The sequence below is a fragment of the Salvelinus sp. IW2-2015 genome, linkage group LG6.1 (assembly GCF_002910315.2).
Source record: "Salvelinus sp. IW2-2015 linkage group LG6.1, ASM291031v2, whole genome shotgun sequence".
NCBI classification, from domain to species: domain Eukaryota; kingdom Metazoa; phylum Chordata; class Actinopteri; order Salmoniformes; family Salmonidae; genus Salvelinus; species Salvelinus sp. IW2-2015.
The window spans coordinates 26152882-26173344 of record NC_036845.1 but is presented as its reverse complement, the minus strand read 5'-3'; the positions used below and the strand labels follow the sequence as shown (position 1 = coordinate 26173344).

At 44.9% G+C, this 20463-nt stretch overlaps 1 protein-coding gene across 2 annotated transcripts in view; it reads right to left on the bottom strand.

The window, feature by feature from the left end:
* The window catches only part of LOC111965365 (uncharacterized), a 21254-nt gene extending 10261 nt beyond the window's left edge, over nucleotides 1–10993 (bottom strand). The window contains exons 1-6 of one of the 2 annotated variants that reach the window (XM_023989518.2): nucleotides 10804–10993; nucleotides 10260–10539; nucleotides 10025–10103; nucleotides 9817–9901; nucleotides 4850–4893; nucleotides 4661–4739 (exon numbers count right to left, since the gene is read on the bottom strand). In XM_023989518.2, the coding sequence (XP_023845286.1) occupies nucleotides 4661–4739; nucleotides 4850–4893; nucleotides 9817–9901; nucleotides 10025–10103; nucleotides 10260–10530 (558 nt within the window). In that variant the 5' untranslated portion in view covers nucleotides 10531–10539; nucleotides 10804–10993. The remainder of the gene's footprint in view (nucleotides 1–4660; nucleotides 4740–4849; nucleotides 4894–9816; nucleotides 9902–10024; nucleotides 10104–10259; nucleotides 10540–10803) is intronic. The other variant, XM_023989519.2, reaches the window with a different exon arrangement.
* Between the last annotated feature and the right edge of the window lie 9470 nt (nucleotides 10994–20463).

Genomic DNA, 20463 nt, shown 5'->3' with positions numbered 1-20463 from the left:
CCCAGAGAGAGGATTTGGACGCAAATACGACTTATTTTCCACGCATCATCTTGCAAATAAATTCATTAAAAATCCTAACCATGTGAGTTCTTCTGGCATTTTTTTCAATCTCTTTTATTTGTCCTGTCATACCGTTGAACGTGCTCACTATGATCCGCAACAGCGCTCCTCATCTTTCCCTTACAGTGGCCGACTGCCACAACTTGGTGGGCTCGCACTAATACCCCCTCTTTTCCCACTGTAGCGACTTTATTCTTTCCTTCTGATGAAAACTGAAGCGCCCCGCACCCCATGAAACAACGCCCACACCAATTCAGAATGGCAATTGCACCGAACCTTTCTGGGAAAAGATGCTGCAATGCAAGGCCCCCATCTTTTGGCTGCCCAGGAATCAGCCGCCACAGCAACCCCCATCGTGCAAAACACCCTCTTCGTTTCGAGCGACCCTGACGCTCACACTCAACACTCGACAAATCACTCTCTGCTCTCCTTAAATTCCACCTTCTCTTTGCGGTCTGAATAAACACCCGCTCCGCTCTCTCCATGCCCTTTGCGCCGAACACCCCACACTACACGAACTCACACGACACATCTACATCGCACGCTACCACTGCCAGAATGTCTCCTCAACCGACATAGTGCGCTGGTCTGCACCTACACTCGTTATACGGTAATTCGCTTGCTACATCGTTCAAGTAGCTCCGGCGCGACGCTCCTTTTTGTAGGCATCGGAAAAAGAATGCAGCTTAAGAACAGGCAAAGTCACTAGAGGAAAACTTGGTTCAGTCTACTTTCCACCAGACACTGGGAAATTAATTCACCTTTCAGCAGGACAATAAGCTGAAACACAAAACCAAATCTACACTGGAGTTGCTTACCAAGAAGACAGTGAATGTTCCTGAGTGGTCGAGTTTCAGTTTTGACTTAAATCTGCTTGAAAATTTATGGCAAGACTTAAATCGTTGTCTCGCAATGATCAACAACCAATTTGACAGAGCTTGAATCATTTAAAAAGAATGGGCAAATATTGTCAAATCAGGGTGTGCAAAGCTCTTAGAGACTTACCCAGAAACTCACAGGTGTAATCACTGCCGAATGTGATTTTAACATGTATTGACTCAAGACTATTAATTATGTAAATTAGATATTTCTGTATTACAATTTCAATAAATTTGCCAACATTTCTAAAATGTCCTGCAAAATGACCTCCAGCAGGCCACAAATGTGCATGTGTCAGCATATGGTCTCACAAGGGCTCTGAGGATCTCATCTCGGTACTAAAGGCAGTCAGGCTACCTCTGGCGGGCAATGGAGGGCTGTGGAGGCCACAAAGAAATGCCACCCCACACCATGACTGACCCACCGCCAAACGTCATGCTGGGGATGTTGCAGGCAGCAGAACGTTCTCCACGGCGTCTCCAGACTCTGTCACATGTGCTCATGTGCTCAGTGTGAACCTGCTTTCATCTGTGACGAGCACAGGGCGCCAGTGGTGAATTTGCCAATCTTGGTGTTCTTCTGGCAATGCCAAACGTCCTGCACGGTGTTGGGCTGTAAGCACAACCCCCACCTGTGGACATCGGGCCCTCATACCACCTCATGGAGTCTGTTTCTGACCGTTTGAGGCAGACAGTCGCATTGATGTTCCATCCTGGTGAGCTGCACTACCTGAGCCACTTGTGGGGTTGTAGACTCTGTCTCAGCTACCACTAAATGAGAAGCACCGCCAGCATTCAAAAGTGACCAAAACATCAGCCAGGAAGCATAGGAACTGAGAAGTGGTCTGTGGTCACCACCTGCAGAATCACTCCTTTATTGGGGGTGTCTTGCTAATTGCCTATAATTTCCACCTTTTGTCTATTCCATTTGCACAACAGCATGTGAAATTTATTGTCAATCAGTGTTGCTTCCTAAGTGGACAGTTTGATTTCACAGAAGTGTKATTGACTTGGAGTTACATTGTGTTGTTTAAKYGTTCCCTTWATTTTTTTGAGCAGTGTATATTCTGGGGTCAATGAAGGGTAGATGGGAACTAGGAATATGGAAAGTTACGGAGAGCAGAAGTTTCATATTCTGTTCCATGTTTCTGATGAGAGAGGTGAAAGGCAATTGTTAGTCTCTGATATGGCAGGCCGGCTGCGGAAATAGGGAGGAGTGAGGAATGCGTCTCGAGATTAAATCAACAGATGAATTGAGAAGAAACCTCTGGGAGGCCTACCACAATGTCTCTCCTACTGTAGTACTATCTCACGCATACATTCCACGCCCACAAAGGTTTTAATAACAGGCAGGGCTGTGACTACACCAGTGAGGAACCAATTACATTTCTGCCTAGCAACAGAGATGGCTTGGTTGTCTAGATGTGTAAGGAATTGACCACGCTTATTAGAAGGTTATAAATATATGTGCTTATGTAATCATGCTTTGTCTTTGCAGCTGTATGACCCAGTGGGTGAATAAACTTGGTTTGAGCTTTTTCTAGGTGTCCATTTGAGTTTTTACTGAGATTGTTCAGAACCTAACATTTTGTTTTTCATGTTGGTGTTTGATTTATCAAGCTAGAATTTTGTTTTGATGAGACCATTTTTCAGTCATTTCGATTGTTGATATGGACATTTCGTTAGAACCTTCAACAATTTTGTTGTAATGTTTATGACTGAGCTGAGTTGAGCAGTGTCATTTTGTCAGATGATATAAAATATGCGGCCATTGGAGGCTATCGCTTGTGTACCTTGGCAACATTAGTATTTAGGCCTTCATTTAGCGAAAACTGTCAATTTCAGTTAATAGCCTACGAGTGTATGTCACTCTGGTTGTTGGAGCTACAGTTGAAGTCGGAGGTTTACATACACTTAGGTTGGAGTCATTACAACTCGTTTTTCAACCACTCCACAAATTTCTTGCTAACAAACTATAGTTTTGGCAGTTTGGTTAGGACATCTACTTTGTGCATGACACTAGTAATTTTTCCAACAATTGTTTACAGACAGATTATTTCACTTATAATTCACTGTATCACAATTCCAGTGGGTCAGAAGTTTACATACACTAAGTTGACTGTGCATTTAAACAGCTTGGAAAATTCCAGAAAATKATGTAATGGCTTTAGAAGCTTCTGATAGGCTACTTGGCATCATTTGAGTCAATTGGAGGTGTACCTGTGGATGTATTTCAAGGCCTACCTTCAAACTCAGTGCCTCTTTGCTTGAACACATGGGAAAATCAAAAGAATCAGCCAAGACCTCAGAAAAAAATTGTAGACCTCCACAAGTCTGGTTCATCCTTGGGAGATATTTCCAAACGCCTGAAGGATACCCGTTCATCTGTACAAACAATAGTACGCAAGTATAACACCATGGGACCACACAGCCGTTATACCGCTCAGGAAGGAAACACGTTCTGTCTCCTAGAGATGAATGTACTTTGGTGCGAGAAGTGCAAATCAATCCCAGAACAACAGCAAAGGACCTTGTGAAGACGCTGGAGGAAACAGGTACAAAAGTATCTATATCCACAGGAAAACGAGTCCTATATAGACAACCTGAAAGGCCGCTCAGCAAGGAAGAAGCCACTGCTCCAAAACCGCCATAAAAAAGCCAGCCTACGGTTTGCAACTGCACATGGGGATGAAGATCGTACTTTTTGGAGAAATGTCCTCTGGTCTGATGAAACAAAAATAGAACTGTTTGGCCATAATGACCATCGTTATGTTTGGAGGAAAAAGGGGGAGGCTTGCAAGCCTAAGAACACCGTCCCAACTGTGAAGCACTGGGGTGCAGCATCATGTTTGGGGGTGCTTTGCTGCAGGAGGGACTGGTGCACTTCACAAAATAGATGGCAATACAATGAGGAAGGAAAATTATGTGGATATATTGAAGCAACATCTCAAGACATCAGTCAGGAAGTTAAAGCTTGGTCGCAAATGGGTCATCCAAATGGACAAGGACCCCAAGCATACTTCCAAAGTTGTGGCAAAATGGCTTAAGGACAGCAAAGTCAAGGTATTGGAGTGGCCATCACAAAGCCCTGACCTCAATCCCATAGAAAATGTGTGGGCCGAACTGAAAAAGCATGTGTGAGCAAGGAGGCCTACAAACCTGACTCAGCTACACCAGCTCTGTCAGGAGGAATGGGCCAAAAATCACCCAACCTATTGTGGGAAGCTTGTGGAAGGCTACCCGAAACGTTTGACCCAAGTAAAACAATTTTAGGCAATGCTACCAAATATTAACTGAGTGCATGTAAACTTCTGACCCACTGGGAATGTGATGAAAGAAATAAAAGCTGCTCTCTATTATTCTGACATTTCACATTCTTAAAATAAAGTGGTKATCCTAACTGACCTAAAACAGGGAATTATTTTACTAGGATTAAATGTCAGGAATTGTGAAACTGAGTTTAATGTATTTGGCTAAGGTGTATGTAAACTTCCGACTTCAACTGTATATGTTGTATGGTGAATTTGGGCTTCAGCAAAGTTTATTTGTGAGTAAATCTGGCTTTGATAATAGACAGTGCCTACCCAGCCACCGACCTCACGTCACTGACACACACACACACACACACACACACACAAGCACATATGGTGCAGCATACTGCACTTCCTGTATGTGGTTTACTCACAATTATGTTTGACACCTCAGACATGGCCAAGTCTTACCTTCATGATCAGTTCCTTCTGCTTCTCCTTCAGCCTAGTGATCTCCAGTTGATTATGCTCCACTCTAGACGGGGCCAACCTAGACACCAAAACAGTCAAGTCACACATTGCTCCCCTACACCACCTCATCATGCTGTGTTCCATATTTCTTTCACTTAGCTCAGGAAAATAATATTCGGATACACTTACATTCCAGCTGAGTCCCTGATCAGCTCATCCCACTCAGCCTGTGTCTACACACACACACACAAAATCAAATCAAAGTTTATTGGTCACATACACATGGTTAGCAGATATTATTGCAAGTGTAGCGAAATGCTTATGTTTCTAAATTCAGCAAAAAAAGAAACGTTACTTTTTTAGGACCCTGTCTTTCAAAGATAATTCGTAAAAATCCAAGTAACTTCACAGATCTTCATTGTAAAGGGTTTAAACACTGTTTCCCATGCTTGTTCAATGAACCATAAACAATTAATGAACATGCACCTGTGGAACGGTCGTTAAGACACTAACAGCTTACAGACGGTAGGCAGTTAAGGTCACAGTTATGAAAACTTAGGACACCAAAGAGGCCTTTCTACTGACTAAAAAACACCAAAAGAAAGATGCCCAGGGTCTCTGCTCATCTGCGTGAACGTGCCTTAGGCATGCTGCAAGGAGGCATGAGGACTGCAGATGTGGCCAGGGCAATAAATTGCAATGTCCGTACTGTGAGACGCCTAAGACAGCGCTACAGGGAGACAGGACGGACAGCTGATCGTCCTTGCAGTGGCAGAACACGTGTAACAACACCTGCACAGGATTGGTATATCTGAAAATCACACCTGCGGGACAGGTACAGGATGGCAACAACAACTGCCCGAGTTACACCAGGAACGCACAAACTCTCCATCAGTGCTCAGACTGTCTGCAATAGGCAGAGAGAGGCTGGACTGAGGGCTTGTAGGCCTGTTGTAAGGCAGGTCCTCACCAGACCTCACCGGCAACAATGTTGCCTATGGGCACAAACCCACCGTCACTGGACGAGACAGGACTGGCAAAAAGTGCTCTTCACTGACGAGTCGCGGTTTTGTCTCACAAGGGGTGATGGTCGGATTGAATGAGCCTTACACCGAGGCCTGTACTCTGGAGCGGGATCGATTTGGAGGTGGAGGGTCCGTCATGGTCTGGGGCGGTGTGTCACAGCATCATCGGACTTAGCTTGTTGTCATTGCAGGAAATCTCAACGCTGTGCGTTACAGGGAAGACATCCTACTCCCTCATGTGGTACGCTTCCTGCAGGCTCATTGTGACATGACCCTCCAGCATGACAATGCCACCAGCCATACTGCTCGTTCTGTGCGTGATTTCCTGCAAGACAGGAATGTTAGTGTTCTGCCATGGCCAACGAAGAGCCCGGATCTCAATCCCATTGAGCACGTCTGGGACCTGTTGGATCGGAGGGTGAGGGCTAGGGCCATTCCCCCCCCAGAAATGTCCGGGAACTTGCAGGTGCCTTAGTGGAAGAGTGGGGTAACATCTCACAGCAAGAACTTGCAAATCTGGTGCAGTCCATGAGGAGGAGATGCACTGCAGTACTTAATGCAGCTGGTGGCCACACCAGATACTGACTATTACTTTTGATTTTGACCCCCCCCCATGTCTGTGGAACTTGTTCAGTTTGTCTCAGTTGTTGAATCTTGTTATGTTAATACAAATATTTACACATGTTAAGTTTGCTGAAAATATACGCAGTTGACAGTGAGAGGACATTTCTTTTTTTTGCTGAGTTTAGATCTGACAGCGCAGCAGTATCTAACAGGTAATATCTAACAATTCCACAACAAAACCTAATATCTAACAAATTCCAGAACAAAACCTAATACACACAATCTAGTAAAGGAACAGGGTAAGAATATATAAGTATAATATATGGATGAGCAGTGACAGAGCGGCTAAGCTGCAATAGATAGTAAAGAATAGATAATGACGGATACAGTATACATTAGATACATATGAGATGAGTAATGCGAGATATGTAAACATTCTTAAAGTGGCATTATTTAAATGACTAGTATTCCATTTATTAAAGTGGCCGATGACATCAAGTCTGTAGGTAGGCAGCCGCCTCTCTGTGCTAGTGGTGGCTGTTTAACAATCTGATGGCCTTGAGATAGAAGCTGTTTTTCAATCTCTCTGTCCCAGCGTTGATGCACTTTTACTGACCTCGCCTTCTGGTTGGAAGCGGGGGTGAACAGACAGTGGCTCGGGTGTTTATTGTCCTTGATGATCTTTTTTGTCTTCCTTTGACATTGGGTGTTGTAGGTGTCCTGGAGGGCAGGTAGTTTGCCCCCGGTGATGTGTTGTGCAGACCGCACCACCCTCTGGAAAGCCTTGTGGTTGTGGGAGGTGCAGTTGCCGTACCAGGCGGTGATACAGCCCGACAGGATGCTCTCAATTGTGCACCTGTAAAAGTTAGTGAGGGTTTTCGGTGACAAGCCACATTTTTTTTCAGCCTCCTGAGGTTGAAGAGGCGCCTTCTTCACCACACTGTCTGTGTGCGTGGATCATTTCAGTTTGTCGGTGATATGAACACAGAGGAACTTAAAACTTTCCACCTTCTCCACTGCTGTCCTGTCGATGTGGATAAGGGGGTGCTCCCTTTGTTGTTTCCTGAAGTCAATGATCATCTCTTTTGTTTTGCTGACATTGAGTGAGAGGTTATTTTCCTGACACCACACTCCGAGGGCCCTCACCTCCTCCCTGTAGGCTGTCTTGTCATTGTTGTTAATCAAGCCTACCACTGTTGTGTCGTCTGCAAACTTGATGATTGAGTTGGAGATGTGCATGGTCACGCAGTCGTGGGTGAACAGGGAGTACAGGAGGGGGCTGAGAACGCACCCTTTTGGGGCCCCAGTGTTGAGGATCAGCGGAGTGGACATGTTGTTTCCTACCTTCACCACATGGGGGCGGCCCGTCAGGAAGTCCAGGACCCAGTTGCACAGGGCAGGGTTGAGACCCAGGGTCTCAAACTTAATGATGAGTTTGGAGGGTACAATGGTGTTGAATGCTGAGCTGTAGTCAATGAACAGCATTCTTACATATGTATTCCTCTTGTCCAGGTGGGATAGGGCAGTTTGCAGTGTGATGGCGATTGCATCATCTGTGGACCTATTGGGGCGGTAAGCAAATTGAAGTGGTGACAGGTAGGGTGGAGGTGATATGATCCTTGACTAGTCTCTCAAAGCACTTCATGATGACAGAAGTGTTTGCTACGGGGCGATAGTCATTTAGTTCAGTTACCTTAGCTCTCTTGGGAACAGGAACAATGGTGGCCATCTTGAAGCATGTGGGGACAGCAGACTGAGATAGGGATTGATTGAATATGTCCGTAAACACGCCAGCCAGCTGGTCTGCGCATGCTCTGAGGACACTGCTAGGGATGACGTCTGGATGCCGTTGCGAGTGTTAACACGTTTAAATGTTTTACTCACGTCATACACGGAGAAGGAGAGCCCACAGTCTTTGGTAGCGTCGGTGGCACTGCATTGTCCTCAAAGTTTGCAAAGAAGTTGTTTAATTTGTCTGGAAGCAAGACGTCGATGTCCGCGACGGGGCTGGTTTTCTTTTTGTAATCCGTGATTGTCTGTAGACCCTGCCACATACGTCTCGTGTTTGAGCCATTGAAATTTGACTCCACTTTGTTTCTATACTGACACTCTGCTTGTTTGATCGCCTTACGGAGGGAATAACTACACTGTTTGTATTAGATCATATTTCCAGTCTCCTTGCCATGATTAAACGCGATGGTATGTGCTTTCAGCATAATGCTGCCATCAATCCACGGTTTCTGGTTAGGGAAGGTTTTAATGGTCACCGTAGGTACAACATCTCCTATACACTTCCTTATAACTCGCTCACCGAGTCAGCATATACGTCAATGTTATTATCGGAGGCTACCCGGAACATATCCCAGTCCACGTGATTGAAGCAATTGGATTCCAAGCATAGAATCCAATTGGTCAGAACAGCGTTGGATAGACCTAAGCACGGGCGCTTCCTGTTTTAGTTTCTGCCTATAGGAGGGGAGCAAGATGGAGTCATGGTCAGATTGGCCAAAAGGAGGGTGGAGTGTATGCATCACGGAAGTTAGAGTAGCAATGGTCGAGCGTGTTAATTGCTTGTGTACAGCAATCGATATGCTGATAGAATTTAGGTAGCCTTGTTCTCAAATTAGCTTTGTTAAAATCCCCAGCTGCAATAAATACAGCCTCAGGATATATGGTTTCCAGTTTGCATAAAGTCCACTGAAGTTCCTTGATGGCCGTCTTGGTATCCGCTTGCGAGAGGATATACATGGCTGTTACGATAACCGATGAGAGTTCTCTTGGGAGATAATATGGTCAGCATTTAATTGTGAGGAATTCTAGGCCATGTGAACAAAAGGACTTGAGTTCCTGTATGTTGTTACAATTACACCATGAGTCGTTAATCATGAAACATACACCCCAACTTTCTTCTTACTGGAGAGATGTTTATTCCTGTCAGCGCGATGCACTGAAAGTCCTGTTTGGCTGTATGGACTCCGACAGCATGTCCCCAGCTAGCCATGTTTCCGTGAAACAGAGTATGTTACAATCCCAGATATCTCTTTGGAAAGCAACTCTTGCCCAGATTTCGTCGACTTTGTTAACTAGGGACTGGGCATTTGCGAGTAATATACTCGGGAGCGGTGGGTGGTGTTCGTGCATCCGAAGCCTCACTAGAAGACCGCTCTGGCACCCTCTCCTCCGGCAGGGTTGTTTTGGGTCGGCCTCTGGAATTAGTTCAAATGCCCTGGGAGGTGCAGACAAAGGATCTTCTTTGGGAAAGTCGTATTCCTTGTCGTAGTGCTGGTTGTGCTGGTAAGTTGACGTCTCTCTAATATCCAATAGTTCTTCCCGGTTGTATGGAATAACACTTAAGATTTTATAGGCTAACAATGTAATAAATAATACATAAAAAAACAAAATACCGCACAGTTTCCTAAGGACTAGAAGTGAAGCTGCCATCTCTATCGGCGCCATCAGACACACACACTGCATTATGTATATAGCAGTCAGCAGAGAATACTGTGATCTAGATATGTGGTTTATTCAGAATTACATTTGACCCCTCAGAAATGGCACTAGGCTTACCTTCTTGCCCAGATCCTCCAGCTCTTCCCCCAGCCTAGAGGTCACAGACATCAGACGACCACGCTTCCCATCAGACACAGATGACCTGGACACAGGAAACAGTCAATCACTGCTCTGCTCCCCTACACCACCACAACATGTGCTCCAATATTCATGACAATCAGTTCAGAAAAAGTATGCTATACATGACCTAAAGAGCTTCTCTCACATTTCATATGAGCTGCTTGGGACCTCCTCATTCAGTTCATCCCTCTCAGCCTGCTTCCATAACCGCTTCCGAGAGATTGCTACATAGTAACATGACATGGTAAGCATTATTGAGAATCACTGCACTAAAATAAAATATTTCTTAGGTGTAGCTCTACTATTAAAGCCACTTTCAAACTTTCTTCAGTCAGTCAATATAGATATCTCCAAACCAGTTCTACAAACGTCTGTATTACCTGCTTTGTAGTTCTTCTCAAAATCTTCTGAGAGATTGTTCAGGCCCATTTTCCTCAGGATATCCAGTGTGATTCGCACAGCTCCCTCATCGCAGTAACTCTCCACCATCTTATCCACTGTGACCTGTCTGTTAGCGTTCTCCAGCTGGCTCTTTGGGATGCTATCAAATCCATCTAACACATGCCCCTTTAAGTACCACTGAAATGTCTCCAGCTCGCCTGAATCCAGGTGCTGAAAACTCCCCAGCAGCAGTTCGGAAACCTTCGCCATTTTAGATCACTAGACATAATCAGAACAGTATAACAATCTAGTTATTTTTACTAGGTAAGCCTGTGGCGGTGAGCATGATAATTGAACATCAACAGTCTGTTCAACAAAGAAACTATGAAAACAAATATATGTTGGTTGATTGTTAAATCGTTATTTTGTTGCTTATGTTGATTTTCCTACTAATCAACTAGCCTATTATTGCACTGACCAAGATAGGCCAAGTTAACCCCCCCCCCCMAAAAAAAAAATGAAATACAATTATGTTATTCTTACCTTTCTGGTAACAGAAATGTTAGCTTTTCCTATAGTTGTTGTGTTCCTCTAGAACGTGAAAAGCTGACTAATACTCAAACTGAAAGGCAGTAGCTATGAGCAGCTTTTCACCACTGATTCTAGTGAGGAGAAAGTTGAAAAGAGTTTCCCAGGATTTAAAGCAGAAGCTTGAAATTTAGTGATAGAAAGTGCCTTTAGCAGTGGATACATAGGAAGAGAAGTTAGAGAGGGGGAGTGGCCAGAAGTTTAGTTTCCCCCCATTTTAGCTCAGCTGCCCGCAGCCCTATTCTGTGAGCACGCAGTGACTCACGGAGCAGGAAGGGGGGGGGTCGAACCGGAAGTGGGGAAAGGGGACAGTAAAAGTCAAAGGATGCGGCAAGGTTAGAGAGTAGGGTCGAAGAGGCAGAGACGGGAGAGATTATAGGATAGAAGAAGAGAGAGTGTATATTACTCTAGTAAATATCAGGTCAAGCGTATTGCCTTATTTGTAAGTGGGAGGGGGCTGGGAAAGGGTCAAGTCAAGAGGAAAGGAGTGGAAAGAAAGAGGTGGAAAGAAATGAATCTAAATCAGCATTTGTGAGGTTGAATTCGCCCAGTAACGATGAGTGGTGAGACCTACGCTTACTGGTAAAATGCACCTGAGGGGGTACTTGAGGGGTTCTCTGGGATGAGCAAAATGTACTTGGTGCACAGAAGGCTGCTGAAGGAGGATGGCTCATAATAACGGCATGAATGGAGTAAATGGCATGGTATCAACAACATGAAACCATGTGTTTGATGTATTTGATACCATGCCATTAATTGCTTTCCAGCCATTACTATGAGCCCGTCGTCCCCAATTAAGGTGCCACCAACAACTTGTGACTCGGTGGTGGTACATTAACCGAAAAAGGTTGAGAACCTCTGGTCTAGTTCTAGCTTGTGTGAAGTTTACAGTGTGATGTTACATCATTAGTGAACACTAGATGGTGCCATCTACCACAGCTGTTATTCTACCTAGGCCTACTGACACTCCTACCACAGATGATCATTTTAGCTGGGATAAACATTGAGCTTCATTTGTCCGGCTGCTTTCTATTTCTGAATCACAGGAAGAGCAATTAGATATGTATTATTATGTAACTTCATCAGTAAATCTGTGATGCAGTGGAGTAATTATAATTAAAGGTGCAATATGTAACTTTTTGGGCTACCTTACCAAATTCACATAGTAATGTGAGTTATAGATCTGACGTTGTCATTGAAAGCAAGTCTAAGATGTGGTAGATCTGTTCTATGTGCGCTATTTATATGTTTCCCATTCTTAAATTTMGTTTTTGCATCTTTTACTTCTGGTTTTGTACACCAGCTGAAAATATAATATTTGTGGTAATGGAAAATATATTTCACAGCGGTTTAGATGGTACAATGATTCTCCACACAACGACTGCTTGTTTTGTCACATAAACTGAAATGAGTTGAGCTATTAGAATTTTAGCAACCAAGAGTTGCGATTTCTGCATATCGCACCTTTAAACTGTGTGTGTGATCAAGGTCAGAGATAGACAGTCAGAAATGTTTTGTCCGTTGCATACTGTTTCTAGCTTGCTTTATCTCCCCTCTTACGCAGGAAGAGAGTGGTCAGTCACCACGATGAAAGAGAAAACCTTGTGAGAAGATCAAATGTAAAAACAGCGGCAGGTGTAGCAACAAAGAGGGAATAAAGGTACTGAGGTCACAGTTAGACTTCTAACTCTATTATCACGGCTGATAAGCTAGGCCGAGGGGAAATAGGGAGTTAAAGCACTACCAGATATGCAGTGTAGTCACGGCTTTGCAAATAATAAAAACAAAAATACCCCGGCTTTAATGGATGTTTCAAGTCTCTGACTTCCGCATGTTAATTACAAAAGACTAAAGCCTTCCCTGGCCGTCTTTAACCCGAGTGCCTCCACTCCACCCCTCCACTCCGAAGAGGGATTTTTTTTTGTCCTTTTGTGTGCTTTTTCAAATCCTTTGAAAAAGTTCTGCATCATTATGCTGCGTGACATGCCTTATGAAGAAAGGAGGGAATGGTAAAAGGGTGGCAATAATGGAACAAATGGGGGTGGTATTCTCTCTGCGCCCCCCCCCCCCCCCGGGGGAGAMAGGTGGCTGTACTATCCCACTGGGCACGGAAATCAATTCAACGTCTATTCCACATTGATCGACGTCATTTCATTGAAATGACGTGGAAACAACGTTGATTCAACCGGTGTGTGCCCAGTGGGATAGGAGCACTGTGCCTAGACCTGTTGGCTCAATTTACTTCTATTTCCTCAGCATTATCCACCACAGTAGAGTGAGGGAGCTCTTCCATGGCAGAGTGAGTGAAATAGAGGGATGAGCTGGCTTGTCTGTTTGTCAGTTTCTGATCCAACAGACGGGTGAATTCAGGCACAAAAATGATGGATGATGCATGTACTATACAACAGCCCGAATACACTCACCTAGAAAACATGCATCCATGTGTGTTGTTTTGGTATGGGGCCCTGGCTAGCTCAGAGGAAATGCGATGCGATAGATGGAGTTTCATTTGATGAGATTGGATGTGATGCGGTGTTATCACATTGACGGAAGGAGAGCATGACAGACTGTCTGTTTGAGAGAGAGGGGGAGAGCGAGAGTACTCACCACACAGCTGGCTCCCCTCCCATGGACATGAGAAGCAGGGAGGGAGTCAGGGCAGATGGTGCCCAACTGGCTCTACGGTTACCAGCCAGACTACAGCTCGGCTGCGTGTCACACAGACACATAGACCACACTGGAGACTGGCAAATTATTCTACAATGTTTTCCTGGAAGTAAATTATACACCCACTTACAGTTGAAGTCGGAAGTTTACATACACTTATGTTGGAGTCATTACAACTCATTTTTCAACCATTCCACACATTTCTTAACACTATAGTTTTGGCAAGTCGGCTAGGGCATCTACTTTGTGCATGACACAAGTAATTTTCCCAACAATTGTTTACAGACAGATTATTTCACTTATAATTCACTGTATCACAATTCCAGTGGGTCAGAAGTTTACATACACTAAGTTGACTGTGCCTTTAAACAGCTTGGAAAATTCCAGAAAATGATGTAATGGCTTTAGAAGCTTCTGATAGGTTAATTGACATAATTTGAGTCAATTGGAGGTGTACCTGTGGATGTATTTCAAGGCCTACCTTCAAACTCAGTGCCTCTCAAAAGAAATCAGCCAAGACCTCAGAAAAAAACTGTAAATCTCCACAAGTCTGGTTCATCCTTGGGAGCAATTTCCAAACGCCTGAAGGTACCACGTTCATCTGTACAAACAATAGTACGCAAGTATAAACACCATGGGACCACGCAGCCGTCATACCGGTCAGTGAGGCGACACGATTCTGTCTCCTAGAGATGAACGTATTTTGGTGCAAAAGTGCAAATCAATCCCAGAACAACAGCAAAGGACCTTGTGAAGATGCTGGAGGAAACAGGTACAAAAGTATCTATATCCACAGTAAAACGAGTCCTATATCGTCATGACCTGAAAGGCAACTCAGCAAGGAAGAAGCCACTGCTCCAAAACCGCTACGGTTTGCAACTCCACATGGGGACAAAGATCATACTTTTTGGAGGAATGTCCTCTGGTCTGATGAAACAAAAATAGAACTGTTTGGCCATAATGACCATCGTTTGTTTGGAGGAAAATGGGGGAAGCTTGCAAGCCGAAGAACACCATCCCAACCATGAAGCACGGGGGTGGCAGCATCTTGTTGTGGGGGTGCTTTGCTGCAGGAGGGACTGGTGCACTTCACAAAATAGATGGCATCATGAGGTAGGAAAATTATTTGGATATATTGAAGCAAAATCTCAAGACATCAGCCAGTAAGTTAAAGCTTGGTCGCAAATGGGTCTTCCAAATGGACAATGACCCCAAGCATACTTCCAAAGTTGTGGCAAAATGGCTTAAGGACACAAAGTCAAGGTATTGGGTGCCATCACAAAGCTCTGACCTCAATCCCATAGACAATTTGTGGGCAGACCTGAAAAAGCATGTGCGAGCAAGGAGGTCTACAAACCTGACTCAGTTACACCAGCTCTGTCAGGAGGAATGGACCAAAATTCAGCCAACTTAGTGTGGGAAGCTTGTGGAAGGCTACCTGAAATATTTGACCCAAGTTAACAATTTAAAGGCGAGTGTATTGAAACCTGCCCCACTGGGAATGTGATGAAAGAAATAAAAGCTGAAATAAATAATTCTCTCTACTATTATTCTGACATTTCACATTCTTAAAATAAAGTGGTGATCCTAACTGACCTAAGACAGGGAATTTTTACTAGGACTAAATGTCAGGAATTGTGAAACTGAGTTTAAATGTATTTGGCTAAGGTGTATGTAAACTTCCGACTTCAACTGTATATACATGGACGTTTAGCAGCTAAGCTACACATGCTGACTCAGTTAATGTGTCTTTAAGGTCCCAATGTTCTCTCTCCATTATTTTGTTTAGCAAACGCTTTCAAGGTTTCTCTTTACATTGTGATATTGTTTTACAAGTAGCTGCTATCTAATCTGTTTGTGGTTGTGATTAGATGTCTTTCCCATATGCAGATAGGTAACAGGTTCAAACAGGCTCAACCCCCAGAGCTATAGCTACTGTTTGGCACCATTCACTGCAGCTGGCTACAACACAGCACAGCTTGGAGAAAGAGCGTAAGGCCGTAACATGGGAAACATACTGCACATTTCCTACCATCAGGAGAAACGGCAACAGTGTGAGTAACTACCATGTGCCTAATCAGATCATACTAATCTATTTATATTAAATAGTCAAAGAGGTTCATTTCCCTTCTATTCCAACCGTGTACCATATAGTCTGACTCTTGTCATTGCGCTGAATACTCTTCGATCAAAGAGTGATAGGAGATTCAATTCAATTACAAAGTGTATTGAAGCCGTAAACCAAACTGCAGTACCACTGCACATTTATGGGGTTGTTTCAAGTTTGAATAGTCTCTAAAACAATATAATAGCTGTGTCTTGGTCCATTAGTCCAAGACGTGTGTCAATTGATTTGGGCCAGTGTGCGGTGGGCTGTGGGAAATTAGTCTGAAGCTGGGCTGTGGGGAATGAGTCTGAGTGCTTAGCTGGAAAATCCTGCTGTCCACACGGGCCAACATCTTCTACTGTGGCCCTGTCCTAGAGAGCTGACAGCTGTGGGCTTTCCAGTTTGATGAGCCCTTCCTGTGTTTTTTTAATAAAAATGTTTTTATTTCACCTTTATTTAACCAGGTAGGCCAGTTGAGAACAAGTTCTCGTTTACAACTGCGACCTGGCCAAGATAAAGCAAAGCAGTGCGACAAAAACAACAACACAGAGTTACACATGGGATAGACAAACGTACAGTCAATAACACAGTAGAAAAAAGCTATATACAGTGTGTGCAAATGTAGTAAGATTAGGGAGGTAAGTCAATAAATAGGCCATAGTGGCAAAATAATTACAATTTAGCATTAACACTGGAGTGCTAGATGTGCAGATGATGTGCAAGTAGAGATACTGGGGTGCAAAAAAAGAACAATATGGGGATGAGGTAGTTGGGTGGGCTATTTACAGATGGGCTGTGTACAGGTGCAGTGATCAATAAGCTTCTCTGATAGCTGATGCGTATAGTTAGTGAGGGAGATATAAGTCTCCAGCTTCAGTGACTTTTGCAATTCGTTCCAGTCATTGGCAGCAGAGAATTGTAAGGAAAGGAGGCCAAAGGTTCAGGGATGACCAGTGAAATATACCTGCTGGAATGCCTCCTACAGGTAGGTGTTGCTATGGTGACCAGTGAGCTGAGATAAGGTGGGGTTTTACCTAGCAAGGGCTTACAGATGAACTGGAGCCAGTGGTTTTGGCGACGGATATGTAGCGAGGGCCATCCAACAAGAGCATACAGGTCGCAGTGGTGGGTAGTATATTGGGCTTTAGTGACAAAACGGATGGCACTGTGATAGACTACTTCCAATTTGCCGAGTAGAGTGTTGGAGGCTATTTTGTAAATGATATCACCGAAGTCAAGGATCGGTAGGATAGTCAGTTTTACGATGGTATGTTTGGCAGCATGAGTGAAGGAGGCATTGTTGCGAAATAGGAAGCCAATTATTTGATTTAATTTTGGATTGGAGATGCTTATTGTGAGTCTGGAAGGAGAGTTTACAGTCTAACCAGACACCTAGGTATTTGTAGTTGTCCACATAGTCAGAACTGTCCAGAGTAGTGATGCWAGTCAGACGGGCGGGTGCGGGCAGCGATCGGTTGAAGAGCATGCATTTAGTTTTACTAGCATTTAAGAGCAGTTGGAGGCCACGGAAGGAGTGTTGTATGGTGTTGAAGCTCGTTTGGAGGTTTGTTTACACAGTGTCCAAAGAAGGGCCAGATGTATACAGAATGGTGTCGTCTGCGTAGACATGGATCAGAGAATCACCAGCAGCAAGAGCAACATCATTGATAAATACAGAGAAAAGAGTCAGCCCAAGAATTGAACCCTATGGCACCCCCATAGAGACTGCCAGTGGTCCGGACAACAGGCCCTCCGATTTGACACACTGAACTCCATCTGAGAAGTAGTTGGTGAACCAGGCGAGGCAATCATTTGAGAAACCAAGGCTATTGAGTCTGCYGATAAGAATTCGGTGATTGACAGAGTCGAAAGCCTTGGCCAGGTCGATGAATACGGCTGCACAGTACTGTCTTTTATTGATGGCGGTTATGATATCGTTTAGGACCTTGAGCGTGGCTGAGGTGCACCCATGACCAGCTCGGAAACCGGATTGCATAGCGGAGAAGGTACGGGGGACTTCGAAAATGGTCAGTGATCTGTTTGTTGGCTTTCGAAGACTAGAAAGGCAGGGCAGGATGGATATAGGTCTGTAACAGTTTGGTCTAGAGTGTCTCCCCCTTTTGAAGAGGGGGATGACCGCGACAGCTTTCCAATCTTTAGGGATCTCAGACGATACGAAAGAGATAGGGGTCCAGATTTTGCAGCTCTTTCAGAACATCAGCTCTCTGGATTTGGGTGAAGGGGAAGCGGGGGGGGGGGGGGGGGGGGGGAACTTGGGCAGGTTGCTGCGGGGGTACAGAGCTGTGGGTAGCCAGGTGGAAAGCATGGCCGGCCGAGGAAAAATGCTTCTTGAAATTCTCAATTATCATAGATTTATCGGTGGTGACAGTGTTTCCTAGCCTCAGTGCAGTGGGCAGCTGGGACGAGGTACTCTTATTCTCCATGGACTTTACAGTGTCCCAAAACTTTTTGGAATTAGTGCTACAGGATGCAAATTTATGTTTGACAAAGATAGCCTATGCTTTCCTAACTGACTGTGTATATTGGTTCCTGAGCTTCCCTGAAAAGTTGCATATCGCGGGGGCTATTCACGCTAATGCAGTACGCCACAGGATGTTTGTGTGCTGGTCAAGGGCAGTCAGGTTAGGAGTGAACCAGGGGCTATATCTGTTCTTAGTTCTACATTTTTACGGTTACGGTTACAGAAGTCAACAAATGAGAGCGCCTGGGGAATAGATGTAGAACTGGGGGCTACAGGGCCTGGGTTAACCTCTCATCACCAGAGAACGGGGCGGCAGGTAGCCTAGTGTTTAGAGCGTTGGACTAGTAACCAAAAGGTTGCAAGATCGAATCCCTGAGCTGATAAGGTAAAAATCTGACGTTCTGCCCCTGAACAAGGCAGTTAACCCACTGTTCCTTGCCGTCATTGAAAATAAGAATTTGTGCTTAACTGACCTTTTAAAAATAAATAAAAAAGGGAACAGAGGATGAGTAGTATAAAGGTACGGCTAAAGGCTATAAGAAACTGGTCGTCTAGTGCATAGGGAACAGAGAATAAAAAGGAGCAGATTTCTGGGCATGGTAGAATAGATTCAGGGCATAATGTACAGACAATGGTATGGTAGGATGTGAGTACAGTGGAGGTAAACCTAGGCATTGAGTGACGATGAGAGAGGTTGCGTCTCTGGAGGCACCAGTTAAGCCAGGTGAGGTCTCCGCATGCATGAGGGGTGGGACAAAAGAGCTATCTAAGGCATGTTGAGCAGGACTGGGGGCTCTATAGTGAAATAAAACAATAATAACTAACTGAAACAGCAGTAGACAAGGCATATTGACATTAGAGCTATGCATAAAGCAATTACGGTTGTAGGTCGGGAGAGCTAAGACAACAACGGGTAAATGGCGATGAATGGGCAGAGGGTCAGTTAGGTACACACAGGACCTGAGTTGGCTGGGGCCGACAGATAAACAAAATGAGGTACAGTGTTAATGAACAGACCAGCAGGCATCAGCTGTGTAGCCGAGTGATCATAGGGTCCAATGAGCAGAAATAGGTGAGTCAGGGAGCCGTTCGGTAGTCACTACAACGCTAGGCGAGCGGGAGACACGGCGTTCAGAAAGCTAGAGGGTAGGGGCTAGCAGATGGGTCTTCGGCGACATCGCAACGGAAAAGCCTGTTGAAACCACATCAGACGATTACATCAGCAGACCAGTCGTGATGGATCGGCGGGGCTCCGTGTCGACAATAAAGGGTCCAGGCCAATTGGCAAAAGAGGTATTGTAGGCCAAGAATTAGCTGCTATTCTCCGTCGATGGGCCTAGCTCAAGGCTCGCTCAAGGCTAACTGGTGCTTGCTTCGGGACAGAGGCGTTAGCCAACAGTAGCACACTCAGTTGCAGCTAGATAGCTGCGATGATCCGGTGTAATGGTCCAGAGCTTTCGGCAGGAAATCAGGTGATGTGGTGGAGAAAAGTAGTCCGATATGCTCTGGGTTGATATCACGCTGTGCACACTGGCAGGTAATTGTCCGAGCTAATGCTGGCTAGTGTCTGAGCTATAGGTGAAGACCGCTAGCAGTGGCAAACAATGACTAGTAGCTAGTAAATAGTTTGTTGGCTAGCTTCTGATGGAGGTTCCAGTCCTGTGTGGGACAAGAAGCAGACTCTCTCCCACTGGCTCGTGGACCTCTGTCCCAAATAGATCTGGCCACCCTCCTCTCTCCTGAACCCATGCAGAGCAAAGCTCACACCCTACCTACAGTAGCTGGACTCACACCCACCCACATCCACATCCACACCCTTCCTCTCCTTAATTTAAGATAGTGCCATCTATTGTGAGATCAGTGCCTACCAGATGGCCTGCTGAGAAGAGCCATTCAGACAGACAGGATCCCAATGCAGTAGAGAGAATCATGTTGAGAAATCCATTGACCGACCTGAAATGTATCAGGAGCTCTACTACTTTAACTCCCATGAGAGTGAAGAGGACCTGTTGTTTGTTTGAAAGCCCTGAGAGTTTTCCTGTGGCTCCTGCCTGTTGGACGTGTTGGAGCATGGAGGACAAGGCGTCATGGAGAGCTGTTGAAAGTTGGTAATTTTTAGGAGTGTCAAGCAGATGGCCCGCTGCTCAACTGCCCCAGGATTGTCCACTGTGAAAGGTTCTCATCGCCTCTCCACCTCCACCGGGCTGCCATCTGTTCCACCCAGTCAAAATGGCCGGCACACAAGCCCTGCAGATGACAGTCACAGGTGCATGCAGTGGCAGCATGACACAGGCCAGCTAACAAAATACTAAATACTATAGTATTCACTGTAGTGTTTTTGCAGACATGACTGAAGTAT